Source organism: Aspergillus oryzae, chromosome 8 (assembly GCF_000184455.2).
Source record: "Aspergillus oryzae RIB40 DNA, chromosome 8".
NCBI classification, from domain to species: domain Eukaryota; kingdom Fungi; phylum Ascomycota; class Eurotiomycetes; order Eurotiales; family Aspergillaceae; genus Aspergillus; species Aspergillus oryzae.
This window is the reverse complement of record NC_036442.1, coordinates 2703615-2717342: the sequence shown is the minus strand read 5'-3', so window position 1 is coordinate 2717342 and position 13728 is coordinate 2703615. Positions and strand designations below refer to the sequence as shown.

At 51.5% G+C, this 13728-nt stretch overlaps 2 protein-coding genes across 2 annotated transcripts; one reads left to right on the top strand and one right to left on the bottom strand.

Moving 5' to 3' along the window:
- Positions 1–5358: 5358 nt before the first annotated feature.
- On the bottom strand, positions 5359–6117 carry AO090010000250 (uncharacterized protein; the record flags this gene model as incomplete). Its single annotated transcript, XM_001827226.3, has 1 exon — positions 5359–6117. One exon carries the CDS (start codon positions 6115–6117, stop codon positions 5359–5361), a length of 759 nt encoding a protein of 252 aa, XP_001827278.3.
- A 1338-nt stretch (positions 6118–7455) lies between these two features.
- On the top strand, positions 7456–10885 carry AO090010000251 (uncharacterized protein; the record flags this gene model as incomplete). Its single annotated transcript, XM_023233743.1, has 4 exons — positions 7456–8134; positions 8465–9195; positions 9294–10772; positions 10874–10885. 4 exons carry the CDS (start codon positions 7456–7458, stop codon positions 10883–10885), a joined length of 2901 nt encoding a protein of 966 aa, XP_023094101.1.
- Positions 10886–13728: the final 2843 nt, after the last annotated feature.

Sequence of the window (13728 nt, the reverse complement as noted above, 5' to 3'; positions counted from 1 at the left end):
AGACCCTAAGATGCCCTTGTATTGGTCCCCTACTGCCGAGCCTTCCGAAGGTGATCGTTGTAGCTTTATTCGAAAAGCACTTTATTGCGATCGCTCTTTTGCCAATTGATTACATGACTGTTTAATTTCTCCATTTCTGTTTTCAGTACTGTTAGCAAGTTCCTCATCGTATAGAAAACAGCACCAAGTGAGAGCAATTTCGACATCTACCCTCAATTTCTGTAATGCCTTCCGAGTCTTAGATGAGGCTCTTACTGCAAAGAGTGTCTCTACGCTCAGGAAACAGCCACCCATGTGTTGGTGGACTGTCCAAACTTTGAGGGAAACCCGGATAGAGTCAAGGAAAGAGGTTTGCCACGTGTCCAATAGTGTATTGAGTTTGCTGGAAGGCTCAAAACAAGATTGGGAGTAAACCAGACATCGTCTTGAGGGTCAGGACGGCCAAGTCCTTACTAGACTTCGTTGGGCCGCCACAACGGCTTTGGAGTCGTGCAGCACAAGAGCAATCTACCGATAGGAGCGGCAGTTAGGCCACGAAAGGCCCTGACGAGGCTTTAAGTTCGTTTTCAGGAAGTCGAACACTCGCAGGTATATATTTGGATATATAGAGTTGTTGTAACCTATGCATCGTTCGCGAGGGGTCGAGTTAAATGATCTCTCTGTCTCTCTTTCTCTCTATCCTTCTGTTCCTCTCTCGCGAGTGTGTCGACCACCATGACATTTCGCATAAAGGACTGTATGACACACCCACATTTAGAGAACTTATGAGATCAACTTTCGGAATATGCTCTTCGATAGTAGTCCCGAACCCTGAACACCGATCCACGTTGAAACATAAAAGAATTATATGATACTTGTACACGTCCTGCTACAGTAACTGAATCAGGCAACTGTCATTGCATAACACGGTAAAAAGACCTTGAATAATTAAATACAACTTTTGTATGCTTTAGTGTGGCTTAGCATCCAGGTTTCGGGGAGACTCTCGAAGAACCTATTTCAGAAACTGATTTTGACAAGTTCTATGCCAATAGTAGCCAAACTAGCAGGGGCCAGACAAACCCACCCTTCCTACCACCTTATCTCATAAGAAACGGCAGCCATCCAAGGGTGGGAACGCGAATGAAGGCGCCTTCGCTGGGCCGACACGAAGTTGCTATCCATCTACACTCGATAATTACATAGCCTGTAGCTGCGAAAACCGTGACTATCTACTCACCCAGCTGCGGACTAGTCAGTACTGGCTCGCACCATACGGTAGGCTTTATAGGTTCTGAGAAGACGATACAGTAAACATGAATGTGGGGCAAAGGAAACAATAACCCATGGTTTGCTTGACTATCCAGGATTGAACATTCCACGACAAAAATTGCGCGGAGTTATTAGAGGAGCATTCGGTGATATATCAGCCATGCAAGGAGGGAAATAAGAAGCCAGCGTCATGAAAGTTGTATTGAATCTTGCAGAAGTATCTCAAAGACTTCGTAGCTGCGGATCAAAGGGCCCCGGTGTGCTGAAATGGTGGCAATGGCCAACATAGGCCCCTAAAGGAGGCTTAAAGCTTGCCCGTAAGACAAAAGGGATCATATAATATAGAGATACAAAGGTAGAGATATAGTTGTAGTAGACTGCATACCGCTTTTATTTACGATGGCCAGGTAAAGTGAAATCATTTATCAATCGATACCGTACCAGTAGAGGAGGATCACACTTGGCTGCAGGGTACGTATCCAGAGATTAGCGTCTCATGCTTTCTCGAATCCCAACAATTCTATATGAAGTTGCCCTACAATCTGATGTCACCACCTAGGCTCTGCATTACAACTGGGCGTTATAAACATAGGTAAGCAGGTTTAGCTAACTAAGATTCGTCCCCAAAGCTGCGGTAAAAAATGGAAGAATATTCTCCCACAATATATTTCACGGTGTTATCTTACCCCCCTCGCTTTCTTATAGTTTTCCTAGTACAGTACCTTTGAAAATAAAAGGTACTCAGTTAATACCTACAGGTTACATAACAGCTTCCCATCCTGATTCATAACGATAACATCTACACACTATCGTAAGCCATATGTTACCCGAAGGTTGAACCGAACTGACCTAAGTCGAGTGTATTAAATGTCACACTCCGCATGTCGCTTCTTCGGCAGGAGCACGTAAGTTTCTCTCCTTCTAAAAAACATAGGCCGCAGCCGTGGATACACGTGGCAAATGCGTTTCCCCTAATGGTTGTGAGCTTCTTCAGCCTAGTACAGTAAGGCGCGCACGTACTTCCCAACAAGTGCTAACTGGCCATCCAAATTTGCAAGACAATCATTCAAATCAAGTTGTCTCTGGTTTGCCACATTATTCTTCGCGGTACATGTTGCATGCAAAACATGATCGTCTTCAAGGTAATACCCATTACAAGTCGTGGTGAAGTTGTCAGCAATGGATATACCTGCCAACGAGACCGCAGCAAAGGCCAGTCTCAACAGCTTTCTCATTGTTGCTGGAGCAATGTATAATATACTAGCCTTAGGCTGGAAGAGAAAGAGGAAATCAGAAATGAACAGATATGTACCTTCGAATTGTCGATTTCTATGCAGATATCTAAGGAATATGCTTCCTCGGACTTCACATATGCCGTAGTTGGCTGGTAACCGGTAATTGAGTCGTGATAGAATATACTCCTATATATATTTATTTATACCTGACTTCTCAGTTACGTAACAAAGCAGCGAAAAAAAAAAAAAAAAAAAAAAAAAATTGGGGGATGGGTATATTGGATCCTCAAAAAAATAGTCTTCCATACATTAACAGGATAAGTTCCGAGTCCATAGGATGTGTGATGCTAAAGAGACTATATGACTGAAGGCCCTCCATGACAGAAGGATACTACTGTAGACCTACCCTTATTCATAATACGGCTATCAGAAAGTTTCCACGATCAGTCAGCGAGATCACCTTCAATTTTACATGTGATAATTTCCTCTGGACTCCATAATAAGATCTGAGTGCGAAGGCTTATATTAAGCGGGCGTTTCTGATTCAGAAGGCCATTCCAGATGTGGTCAGGCGGTTACTAGGGATTTTATAGAGCACATACTATAAGTACGGTAATAACAAAAATTCATCTTCCACCATATAATTCCTCTCTCCTTGATCGAAAATGCTTTACGAGAATTTGACGTCTCATTTATAAATTACTCAGCAGAATGGTTCAGCTAAAGTCTTTCCCAGTGATATTAGAAGATCCACGATATTAAAATAGAGTGTACCACCCGGACACCGTTTTTGCAAGTTAGTGTATAATACGCATAGGAACATTTTAGTTTATGATGTTGTAGGATGTTTACTTTCTCTTTGCATAAAGCTAAGTTCAGCGAAGCGTCGAACAATGTGAGGGATTTGTACAGTATAATACTGGCCTCTGGCTTTTCTTCATGTGTTCCAATGAGAAACATGGCCACTAAAATGATGCCTAACCTGGTAGTCCTAGTCATGGTAGGTTAAACAAGGAAATACTAGGCAGGTCCGCATCGACTTGAGTTCAGGTGAGCCGCCATCCCAGTTAGTATGTGAGGGTCCTTATGTTCGACCTCCTGCTCAAAGGCGTGTTGGACTACTGATGCTGGTCCACCATGGCCAGCCACTGTGGGAATACTAGCGCCCCACATGGACCCTAACCGAGGTAATCTCACGTGATTATATCCACTGCGCGAGGATATTAAAGAGCCAGGTCCCCCCAGGTGTGTCGCTGGTTTGATCCCATGGGTTGTGTCGTTGGCTCGATCCCCATTAGGTGTATCGCTGGTTGATCCCATGGGTTGTGTCGTTAGCTCGATCCCCATTAGGTGTATCGCTGGTTGGTCCCATGGGTTGTGTCGTTGGCTCGATCCCCATTAGGTGTATCGCTAGTTGATCCCGTTAGGCGTATCGCTGGTTTGATCCCATGGGTTGTATCGTTGGCTCGATCCCCATTAGGTGTATCGCTAGTTGATCCCGTTAGGCGCATCGCTGGTTGGTCCCATGGGTTGTATCGTTGGCTCGATCCCCATTAGGTGTATCGCTGGTTGATTCCTCTTCAGCGAAGTGCAGGTACCTCATCGCGGTGCTGAAGTCTAGTACCCCTTTGGGGGGAAGCCAAGACCTGCTCGATCCCACGTAATTTGCACAATTCTTTGCAGTCTAGCTAGCTATAAAATTTTACAAAGTATTCCTCAAATCACAAGTCCAAGTCAAACCACAAGTCCAAGCAGTATGCAACCTTGCATAGCCCCAAGACCATCTGGCTTCCGGCGCTTATTGCAGCCGCAAAGTTCTTACTAGTAGTGCCCGCGACAGAACTGGCTTGTCACGGCGTTGCAGTGACTGCCAGTCTTGCGGATCTCCCAATTTTAGTTCTCGCAAACATGGTAGCTACATGTACAGCCTCGCCCGTACTTGCTCGGAAATTAGCTTCCTGGCGATCCCGTGAGAGATTTCTTTGGCTCGCTGCGGACGATGCCCTCAGAGTAATGCCACAGACCCCTTAACATGAACGTTACCTGCATCTTGGTATTCTGCCAGAAGCGACAAGGTCGAGTATGTTCAACGGCTCAATGGCTCAGCAACTTGACAGCCTAACAGCCTAACAACTGAACTGAACAACTGAACTGAACAACTGAACTGAACAACAGCAGCTCGACAGTTCAACAGTTCAACTTGAACATTGAACATTGAATTTTGAACGTTGAACAAGTGTTCACGGACTGCTGAAACACTTCCTGACTACTATTGAGGACCCAAACTAGCCCGCCCCACTCACCAACTTACGGTCTTGGCGCCCGGTACACGCCCTGTTCATGTCAAACGCGCAGAGTCTTTCGTGTGTTCAACCCTGTGTCCGACAGACTCACCTCGCGCTCCATCCTCTCCACCTACATCCCAGAGGGCACTTACTCGGAGTCGGACATTACAACGTACAACCGGCACGCCCAATCGAGATTGTCGGTCACGCATACTGAAACACCAACTCTGTCTTGGGCCCACCGGCGACGTCGCTCGCCCGTAAGAGGCGGTCACAGAGGGGTACCGACAGGCTCGGAGGTGTCTGTCTTTCGTAACAGACGTTGGAGAGGGCTAGGGGGACCCCCTGTTGGGCGCCACTACTACGCCACCGATCTGTGGCACTATCCTTGGCCGTTCTTGCTTCCTAACCGGCCACGACAAGGCCTTGAGCGTCGGATACCAAGAACTCCAGCCCCACAGAGTCAATGTACGCAAGCTCATCCTGCGGAACTAGCTGGGGTGGTCAGACCCTTTTACAAGTCTACAGTAGAATAAAATACATTTAGAGTAGCTTACTGCTGTGTGTACTGTAATCCGAGCTGATGTTTATCCATGGTGTTGTATTTCTCGCCTGCCGGACGGAATGTCCTGTCTTCCCTTGGTGATGTCAGCCGACCACGGCGGGCCTTCAACGCGGACCTGGGGCAGGGACATGACCTGGGATAGGCGCGAAGTGGAGGCCGGCGGCCATTGATGAATCCCCGAGCGAGGGAGGCTGAGCAGCACCGAGCACCGCTGCAGAAGCCTCCAGACGAGTGACCAGTCCGCCAGGCCGTCTAGGTCATTATGGCTAATCCGTAGAGTGAATTCGGCGGACGATGGGACCTCGGCGGAGCCGAACGCAGCCAGGCCCGAGATGGATTCCAGCAACTGCACCCGCCGCAGAGCAGGAAACGCGACGACGGGCCGCGGCACCTCCGCCACGAACTCGCAGTCCAACAGGTGGAGCTCCTCCAGATCCCACCCCAGGGAGGCCAGGATCTGATGGAGGTCCAGGCCGCTGGAAAACTCAATCTCGAGTTTCCGGAGTCGGACAGCTCGTCCGCACCAGCTAATGCTCTTCCGCTGCGCGCCCGCGATCGACAGAGAGCGGAGCTGCGGCAGTCGCTGGAACTGCAGCAGGGCACAGGGGCCCTGCCCCTGCCGAGGGCATTCCAAGCAGTAGCAACAAAAATTCAACGCCAGCGTTTCCAGAACGGGAAGCGCCGGAAGCACGCACAACCCGGGTTCGTGTTCGATGCAGGAGATATGCAGCTGACGCAGGTGATGAAACGTCATCGGAGCCGTCCAGATTCGGGGAGACATGAAGTCCACACTCAGGCTGCGCAGCGACGGAAGGCCGGCCAGCCGCACCAGAAGCGTCTGGAAGCTGCCCAGCCTGGGCGGATAGCTGATGCTGTGTCACGATCAGTATCAGAGATCGGCAGTCGGCAATAAAGGGAGGCGTCCGCCGGGGAGAACATGCCTGAACGCACGGAGACGGTCCAGCGTGGCCAAGACGTCAAAGAACCCCGGCTCGAGAAAGTCCTCGTCGCCCCAGACATCCATCGTCCGAACGTGCGAAGACCACTGGGCCACCATCGCTAACAGGCGGCTGGACGACGGTGGGAAGCGCCGAGTGTTCAAGTCCGTCGCCTGCGCCCCATCGAAGCGGATCTCCACGCTGCGGAAGAGGGAGCGCGCCGAGGCAACGCGCAGTGCCTCACAGCTGTTATAGACATTCCAAAGGTGAAAGGCATCCAGCTAAGACGTCCCGTTAGCCAGCGAGGCTCAAAACGCACATAGTGGCCGCTGGAGGGAAGCGTCGCAGTGGCTTACATTCTGGAGGATGAGATCAAGGATCTCAGCCGGGAGAGCAAGAAGGGGCATGATCGAGGATTCGACGGCGCGTCGGCATCCCAGAGCCCTCGTGGGCGGCGGGTAGCCTGGAGGCGTACATATAGACTATTGGCCGTGCAGGAACAAATTGGCCAGGGGCAATGCCTCCGACACGGCTTCGAACATCCCAGGAAGCGGGATGGGCATCAGCAGAGACCATTCAGGGCGCACCGCAAGTGCACCAAAGGCGGCGGTCGAGGAGCAAGCGAGTATTCAACGCAAGACAGTCCACCATCCACACAGGCGGTGGCGGGAAATCCAGGATTGGGCTGTTAAACAGGATCGCGCTGCCCTCCCGTCGCCCCGACCGTGGGCGGTGCCTCGAAAAACTAACATAGAGGGTCGCGCGAGTTTATGTTCGGCAACCCTAATGTGAGGACCTCAAATTTCATCCGGGCCCCAGGCGAAGAAACGGGTCCCATGTCCATCACCAGCCTTGAACTTCCACCGCAAGGGTTTCTGAGCGGACCGCTTTTCTCCCCTCCCTGCGGTCTCCATAGTCCTCAGTCCTTCTCTCATGGTGATGTGCACATACGCTTGGCCAGTGTCAGGGCGCGCATCGGATGCGTTCTGACGCTGGTTTTCTCTCCGTCTGTGCGTGCGTCTTTCTTCAACAACAAGTGAGGTGGGTCTCGAGAGCCCCGCGGGTTTTCCCTGGTCCGGTGGGCAGCAGAAGGGCGATACACAAAGCTATAAAGAGACCGTAGACGGTGAATAAGATTGCCCTCCTACGGTTAATTGCCTCACGGTCTGTCGACAGAGACGATGGACGCCACGCAAACGGCGGCTGCAGCAGCGACGGAAGGCCGCGCTGATCCTCTCTCATGGCCAGATTCAGGCTCTCCCACATGGCCATCCATCCGCTCGAATATCACCCGTCCTGATACTTTTCACGGCCAGCAGTCACTGACCCTGGGGCAGCATTTACCGGCCTTATCACTGCCGCTGAAGCGCCACATCTACGAAACCGACGTGTTCGCAGGAAACATGGCTCCCCCAAAGCGGAGAAGAATGGAGGATCATCCCAGCGGGTCTGCTACAGATTATGCGCCGACAGTTGCCGGAGCAGTCCCCCAGTCAGTGGCATGGCGTCCAGCACAGACGCCGCCATCCGCCATGCACGAAATCCAGGCCCCAAGCCTTACCAGCCCGTCGGCCGCACCATGGTATGCGATGGCGCCCTCTGGCACATCAAGAAGGAACATGTCCCCTCCAGGCGTGCCCAACAGTATATATTCAAGTCAACTCACGCCACAGCACCCAATGGCTGCGGCCAGTCCGGCAGAACTCACATTGTATCCACATCCCCCAACCCCGTCCAGTCATGCGCTAGAAGCAGTACCGGTCGGATCCGTCGATGGTCCTGTGTGGGTGACAACGCCAAACCAGGCCTTCGAGTCATCCGAGTGCACTTATAATACGACCGCCCCGTTTGGCGTTGCAGGTCTGTCCAGACATCGGATTGTCCAAGGCAACTTCTACGATCGCCCCGGAGAAGTGGTCCATGAGCCGCCTGGCCCGTTGGCCCTAGCAGTATCCCATCAGGCACCGACTGCCAACGCGGTCTGGGACCCTCCATCGTCGATTGAACCCAACCCTTGGTCTGCTGTTGTGACGCAGGATCGCATCCCGGAGCCCTCGGCACTGGAGCATCCCCTACTGGGGCCGACCACTGTCGGTCTTCCTCCCGAGCAAGTAGTCCCAAAGCCCCCGTTGTCCCGAAGCTGCACACGAAACTAACATCGAGGATCAAAACAAAGACACGCCGGTCCAGAGCCCTGGGATGTCGTCAGTCCCGCTGATGCCGACACACCGGCTGCGAACGAAACCATGGCGGCACTCGATCCATGCGAGGGGGCCACCGGAGCCTTGACAGTTCCGCTCATGGAGCATCAGAAACAGGGCGTGCGCTGGATGACAGCGATGGAGAAAAGCCATCACCGCGGGGGGATCCTGGCCGACGACATGGGACTGGGCAAGACCGTCCAGGCCCTGGCTCTCATCGCCGCTCATCCCGCACAGCACATCAACCGGCACGCAACCCTGGTCGTCACACCGGCAAGCCTGATCCAGCAGTGGAAGCACGAGATCGAGCAGTTCCTGCGGTCAAGTCCCCATCGTCAGCGAGTGTACGTGTACTATGGGGATCGCCGAGGGAAAGCCATCCCGGTCCTGAATGGATACGACATCGTCCTCACCACGTTCGGAACCATCACCGCGGAGCTACGGCGGACGGGGCCTCGACAACACGCGCGCAATCTCGCGGGACCGCACCGCAGCTCGCCACTCTTCGGGCCCGCCAGCGGATGGCATCGAGTGATTCTGGACGAGGCGCAGTGCATCAAAAACGACCAATCCCAGACCGCGGCCGCCTGTTGCGCCCTCGATGCGACTTACCGATGGTGTCTGAGCGGCACCCCGGTCATGAACAACCTGCGCGAGCTCTATTCGCTGCTGAAGTTCCTGCGAGTCCAACCATATGCCAGCCGCCAAAGTTTTGCCACGGTGGGTCCTGCCGAAGATCGGGCCCTTAGGTCCGGTTTGTCTGGCTGAATCCCTGTATCGCTCCACCACGCTTCGGACGAGCTAACTGTCCAAACCAGGCCTTTCAACAGCCGTTGCAGACTCGCGGGAGTCCCCAGCGAGCGGCGGCCACCGCCCGGCTCCGAAGATTGATGGATACGATCATGCTGCGGCGGACCAAGACGTCCACCATCCAGGGTCAGCCCATCCTGCAACTGCCCGTCCAAACCACGGAGATCGTGTACGTGACCTTCACCGAGCCGGAGCGCGAGCTATATACCGCCCTGGAATGCCACACGCGGCTGCAGTTTAACCACTATTTGAGCGGCGGCAACCCTAGTCGCAACGTGTCCCATATGCTGGGTCTGCTGCAGCGCTTGCGGCAAGCCTGCTGCCATCCCTTCCTGGTCTCCGATTTCATCCCGGACACCCTGGATGCGTCGGGGAATGACGGACACCGGGCGGCAAACGCCATGCGATTCTCTCCGGCGGTGGTCCAACGGCTGTGGGACAATGAAAGAGAGAACGGACGCGAGTTTGAATGTCCGATCTGCTACGACTCCGTCGACAACCACGTCATTTTCTTTCCTTGCGGTCATAGTGTCTGCGTGAAATGCTTTGCCCGGATCTTCCCCCAAGTTCCGACGGCCCGCCCCAGGGTCGAAGGAAACCCGCCAATGTGTTGTCCAAGCTGCCGGGTGGTCATTGACCCAAGCAAGGCGACCGACCACACGGCATTTGCCAAACAGCACTACCCCACGCCGCCGGGCGATGTCGGCACGGAGACCCTGTCCACGGTTCTTGAGAACCTCCGGGGCCGGGTCGAGGATGACCGCGACGACGGCCAGGACCTCATGCTCGGAATGCCGGCAGGAGCCGAGCACGCCTATCCTCCCGTGCAGTTCCATATGAACCCGACGCCGACCATCCATGCGCCCAAGCGAAGCTTCGCGCGGCTGAGACAGCGAGCGCTAACCAGCCCCGCGGCAAAGCAGAAGTATCACCAAATTTTGGCGGAGACCTGGATCAGTAGCTCCAAGATCGATAGGGCGTTGGAGATCGTACGCGACATCGTAGCCCGCGGGGAACCCGGTGGGGAGCGCGAGAAGGTCGTCATCTTCAGCCAGTTCACTTCCATGCTCGATCTGATCGAGGTCCCCCTCGCCCGACATGGCTGGGCGTTCCGGCGCTACGACGGCACCATGAAGCCGGCCGACCGGCACGCGGCGACCGTCCACTTCGCGACCGACCCCGACTGTCTGATTCTCCTGGTCTCCATGAAGGCCGGCAACTCAGGGCTGAACCTCACGGCCGCCTCGCAAGTGATCATCCTGGACCCGTTCTGGAACCCGTACGTCGAGGACCAAGCGGTGGGGCGCGTCCATCGCATCGGACAGCGACGGCCGGTGCACGTTCACCGCATCCTGGTTTCAAACACGGTGGAGGATCGGATCCTCGACTTCCAGGATAGAAAGCGCCAACTCATTGAGGGCATCGTCGACCACAGAACCCACGGGGAGCCTAGCCGGCTGGAGAGCACTGATTTCGCGTATCTCTTTGTAAGTAGCGGAGACCTCTTTGTCTCTTCAAGGGGGGGGAAAATGGGGTGGGGGAGGGGGAGAAAGATTGCTAAGCTAATTTCGGTGTATGCATCATTTAGGGTTTGCCATGAGCAACAGGATGACAATTCTATTCAGATAAATGGCCAGACACAACCAGGTCCAAAGAAGTCACGAGTAGACGGACTTAAAGCCGGCACTCTCAAGCGCCGTTCCGTGCCGGCACCAATCAAACAGACCAAACAAGCTTGGCGGTGGTAGCCGTCTCTTAGGTCAGCAGACCCACCACGCACTTCGGCGTGTTGGTCTGCCTCACCCAAACGATAATTCCCACCTAAACGATAAATTTGAAGCTATTCAGGCTCCTATATACCACCACCATGCCTGATTCTTATTCTGATATCGAGATACGGATCGTACAGGCCTGTACAATCGCCCAAGGCCAAAAAAAGCCCAATATCTCTGCGCTAGCGCGTCAATTTAATGTTCCTTACCAACGACTCCGGGCGCGTATTCATGGCCGAGCAAATCTTTCCTCACGTCCTATCTCAACCAAGACACTTGATGATTCACAAGAAAAGGCACTAATTCGTTGGATTCGTCAGCTTGATAATCTATATAGTCCACCTACGGCCGGAATGATTGAGCAGAGTGCCAACCAAATACTGCAGCGGAATATAACCGACGGGCAATCTCGTACAGTTGACAAGAACTGGGTTTATCGCTTTATTAAACGTCTTCCTGAGGAGTTTAAGCTCATTCAGCAGAAGCCGAAAGATAAGAAGCGTCTTGATGCAGAAGATATAGGTGTTCTCCAACACTGGTACGACTGCTTAGAGGCCTTTATCAAGAATATACCTCCCAAAAATATATACAATTTCGATGAAACTGGCTTTCAACTTGGACAGGGAAAGACTCAAAAAGTTGTAACTACTATGCCTCTACGAGCTGCAAGAGGAAATCCCTCTAAAGAAGTAGGGGAACTGATCTCTGCAATAGAGTGTATTGCAGCGGACGGTTTTACTCTTCCTCCATACTTTATATTCAAAGGAACATATCATCTTGAGCGGTGGTACGATGCAGATATTCCAGAGGAATATCGAATATCTCTATCTCCAAAAGGCTATACTACAGATAAGATTAGTTTTGACTGGATTCAGCACTTCCACCGTCATACAAAACACCGTATCTCTACAAAAAAAGAGGTTCGATTACTATTTTTCGATGGCCACGAGTCCCATCTTACCTATGAATTTCTTCAATTCTGTGGACTACACTATATTATACCATATTGCTTTCCTCCTCATACAACACATCTTGTACAGCCTCTTGATGGACAACCTTTTCAAGTCTATAAGCACTTTTATCGCAAGAGAAACAATGAGCTCGCTCAAAGAGGTGCTGAGATGGACGATAAGAGTGATTTTTTAAAAGAGATCCATTCTATTCGTACGATGACCTTCAAACAACGTACAATCCGGGATGCCTTTGAAAAGCGAGGTCTATATCCCTTAGATTCAGAAAAGGTGATGAAATCTCTACGTGAGGCTTTGGAAACTGCTCCAGAACTTGAGATAATTACAACACCATCACCACCACCATCAAGCTCATCGCCACCATCTACAATACGAGGTCTTCGTCGAAGTATTAGTAAAGCGCAGAGCTTTATTAATAATAGCCCGGAGCTTGATCAAAGCTTTGTACGACGCCTTGACCGTGTATTCCAAAGCTCGCTTGAAACTACTGAATTAGCCGCTCAGCTCAAGGATGATCTACAGCAGCATCTTCGATACCGGAAGCCTCAGGATAGACGGAAATCACAGAAAAGGGTTAAATACCACGGGCCACTAACTGTATATGATGCAAAACGCCGAATTGCGGATCGTACTGAGGTGGAAAGACTACAGGGTCTTAGGCAAATTAGAAAGACGGGAGCTTTGGAATACGATAAACCACCACAACCGACAAATACAGGGGATCTGCCTAGTACAGAAGCTGGCCAGGTGGATAGGGAAGGCCCTAGATTACCTTATTGGATAGATACTCAAGGCGATGTTGTATAGGAGCTTGAATAGCTTCAAATTTATCGTTTAGATGGGAATTATCGTTTGGGTGAGGCAGACCAACACGCCGAAGTGCGTGGTGGGTCTGCTGACCTAAGAGACGGCTAGGCCCAGTTGGAACAAAGAAAGCAAACTGCACCATTATAGGTATGGATAATACTTACCATACAAATCCTTCCAGGTTTCTTTGATATTTATGGCACCAGCACAAGGTTCAAATATCCAATGACTTTATACACTAATATCCTATTCCCCCTTTGGGAACAATATCTCACGTTGATGCAAATAAGACTGGAGCATAGTTATATATCTCAATTGTGGGGTTAGGAGGTGGATTAGGGTCGCATGCGTCCAATAAACATAATGGAAGAAAGTACAGATTGCGAATGGGGTCGGAGAATAGTACATCCGTCGTACTAAGATCCTTTTGAGATATTCTATCATCTTCTCGGATTACTAGTCCTCAACGACAAATCTTAAGAATAGCTTCGATTGTGACAATATTAATCGGCCGGGAAAAGAAAACAATAAGAGGAAAGACAGGGCGCAGTAGTGTGGGCGCAGTAGCGCACATATACTATCAATTCGTTTTTAGCTCCTAAGAATAATTCTACGGTCGCAGATTGGTTATCCCGTCCGATACTTATTTTGGGAGAGTGCGCAAGGTTCGCCTTTTGCCCCCCGAAGGAGAGAATCCTAACCAACTCTTATTACATTTAAAGAATCAACAATTTGTCTCTGAATGATGGCCCCATATGTACTTTGCGTCACTTTTTACCAAACCGACTGAAATACCAATTAACATTTCCAGTCGCAAAATAAGTAACAGCCCTTTGAGCAATAATGGCTCAGGAGAACCATCAAAGCTTAGGAGGGCAAACAGATCTTATCCA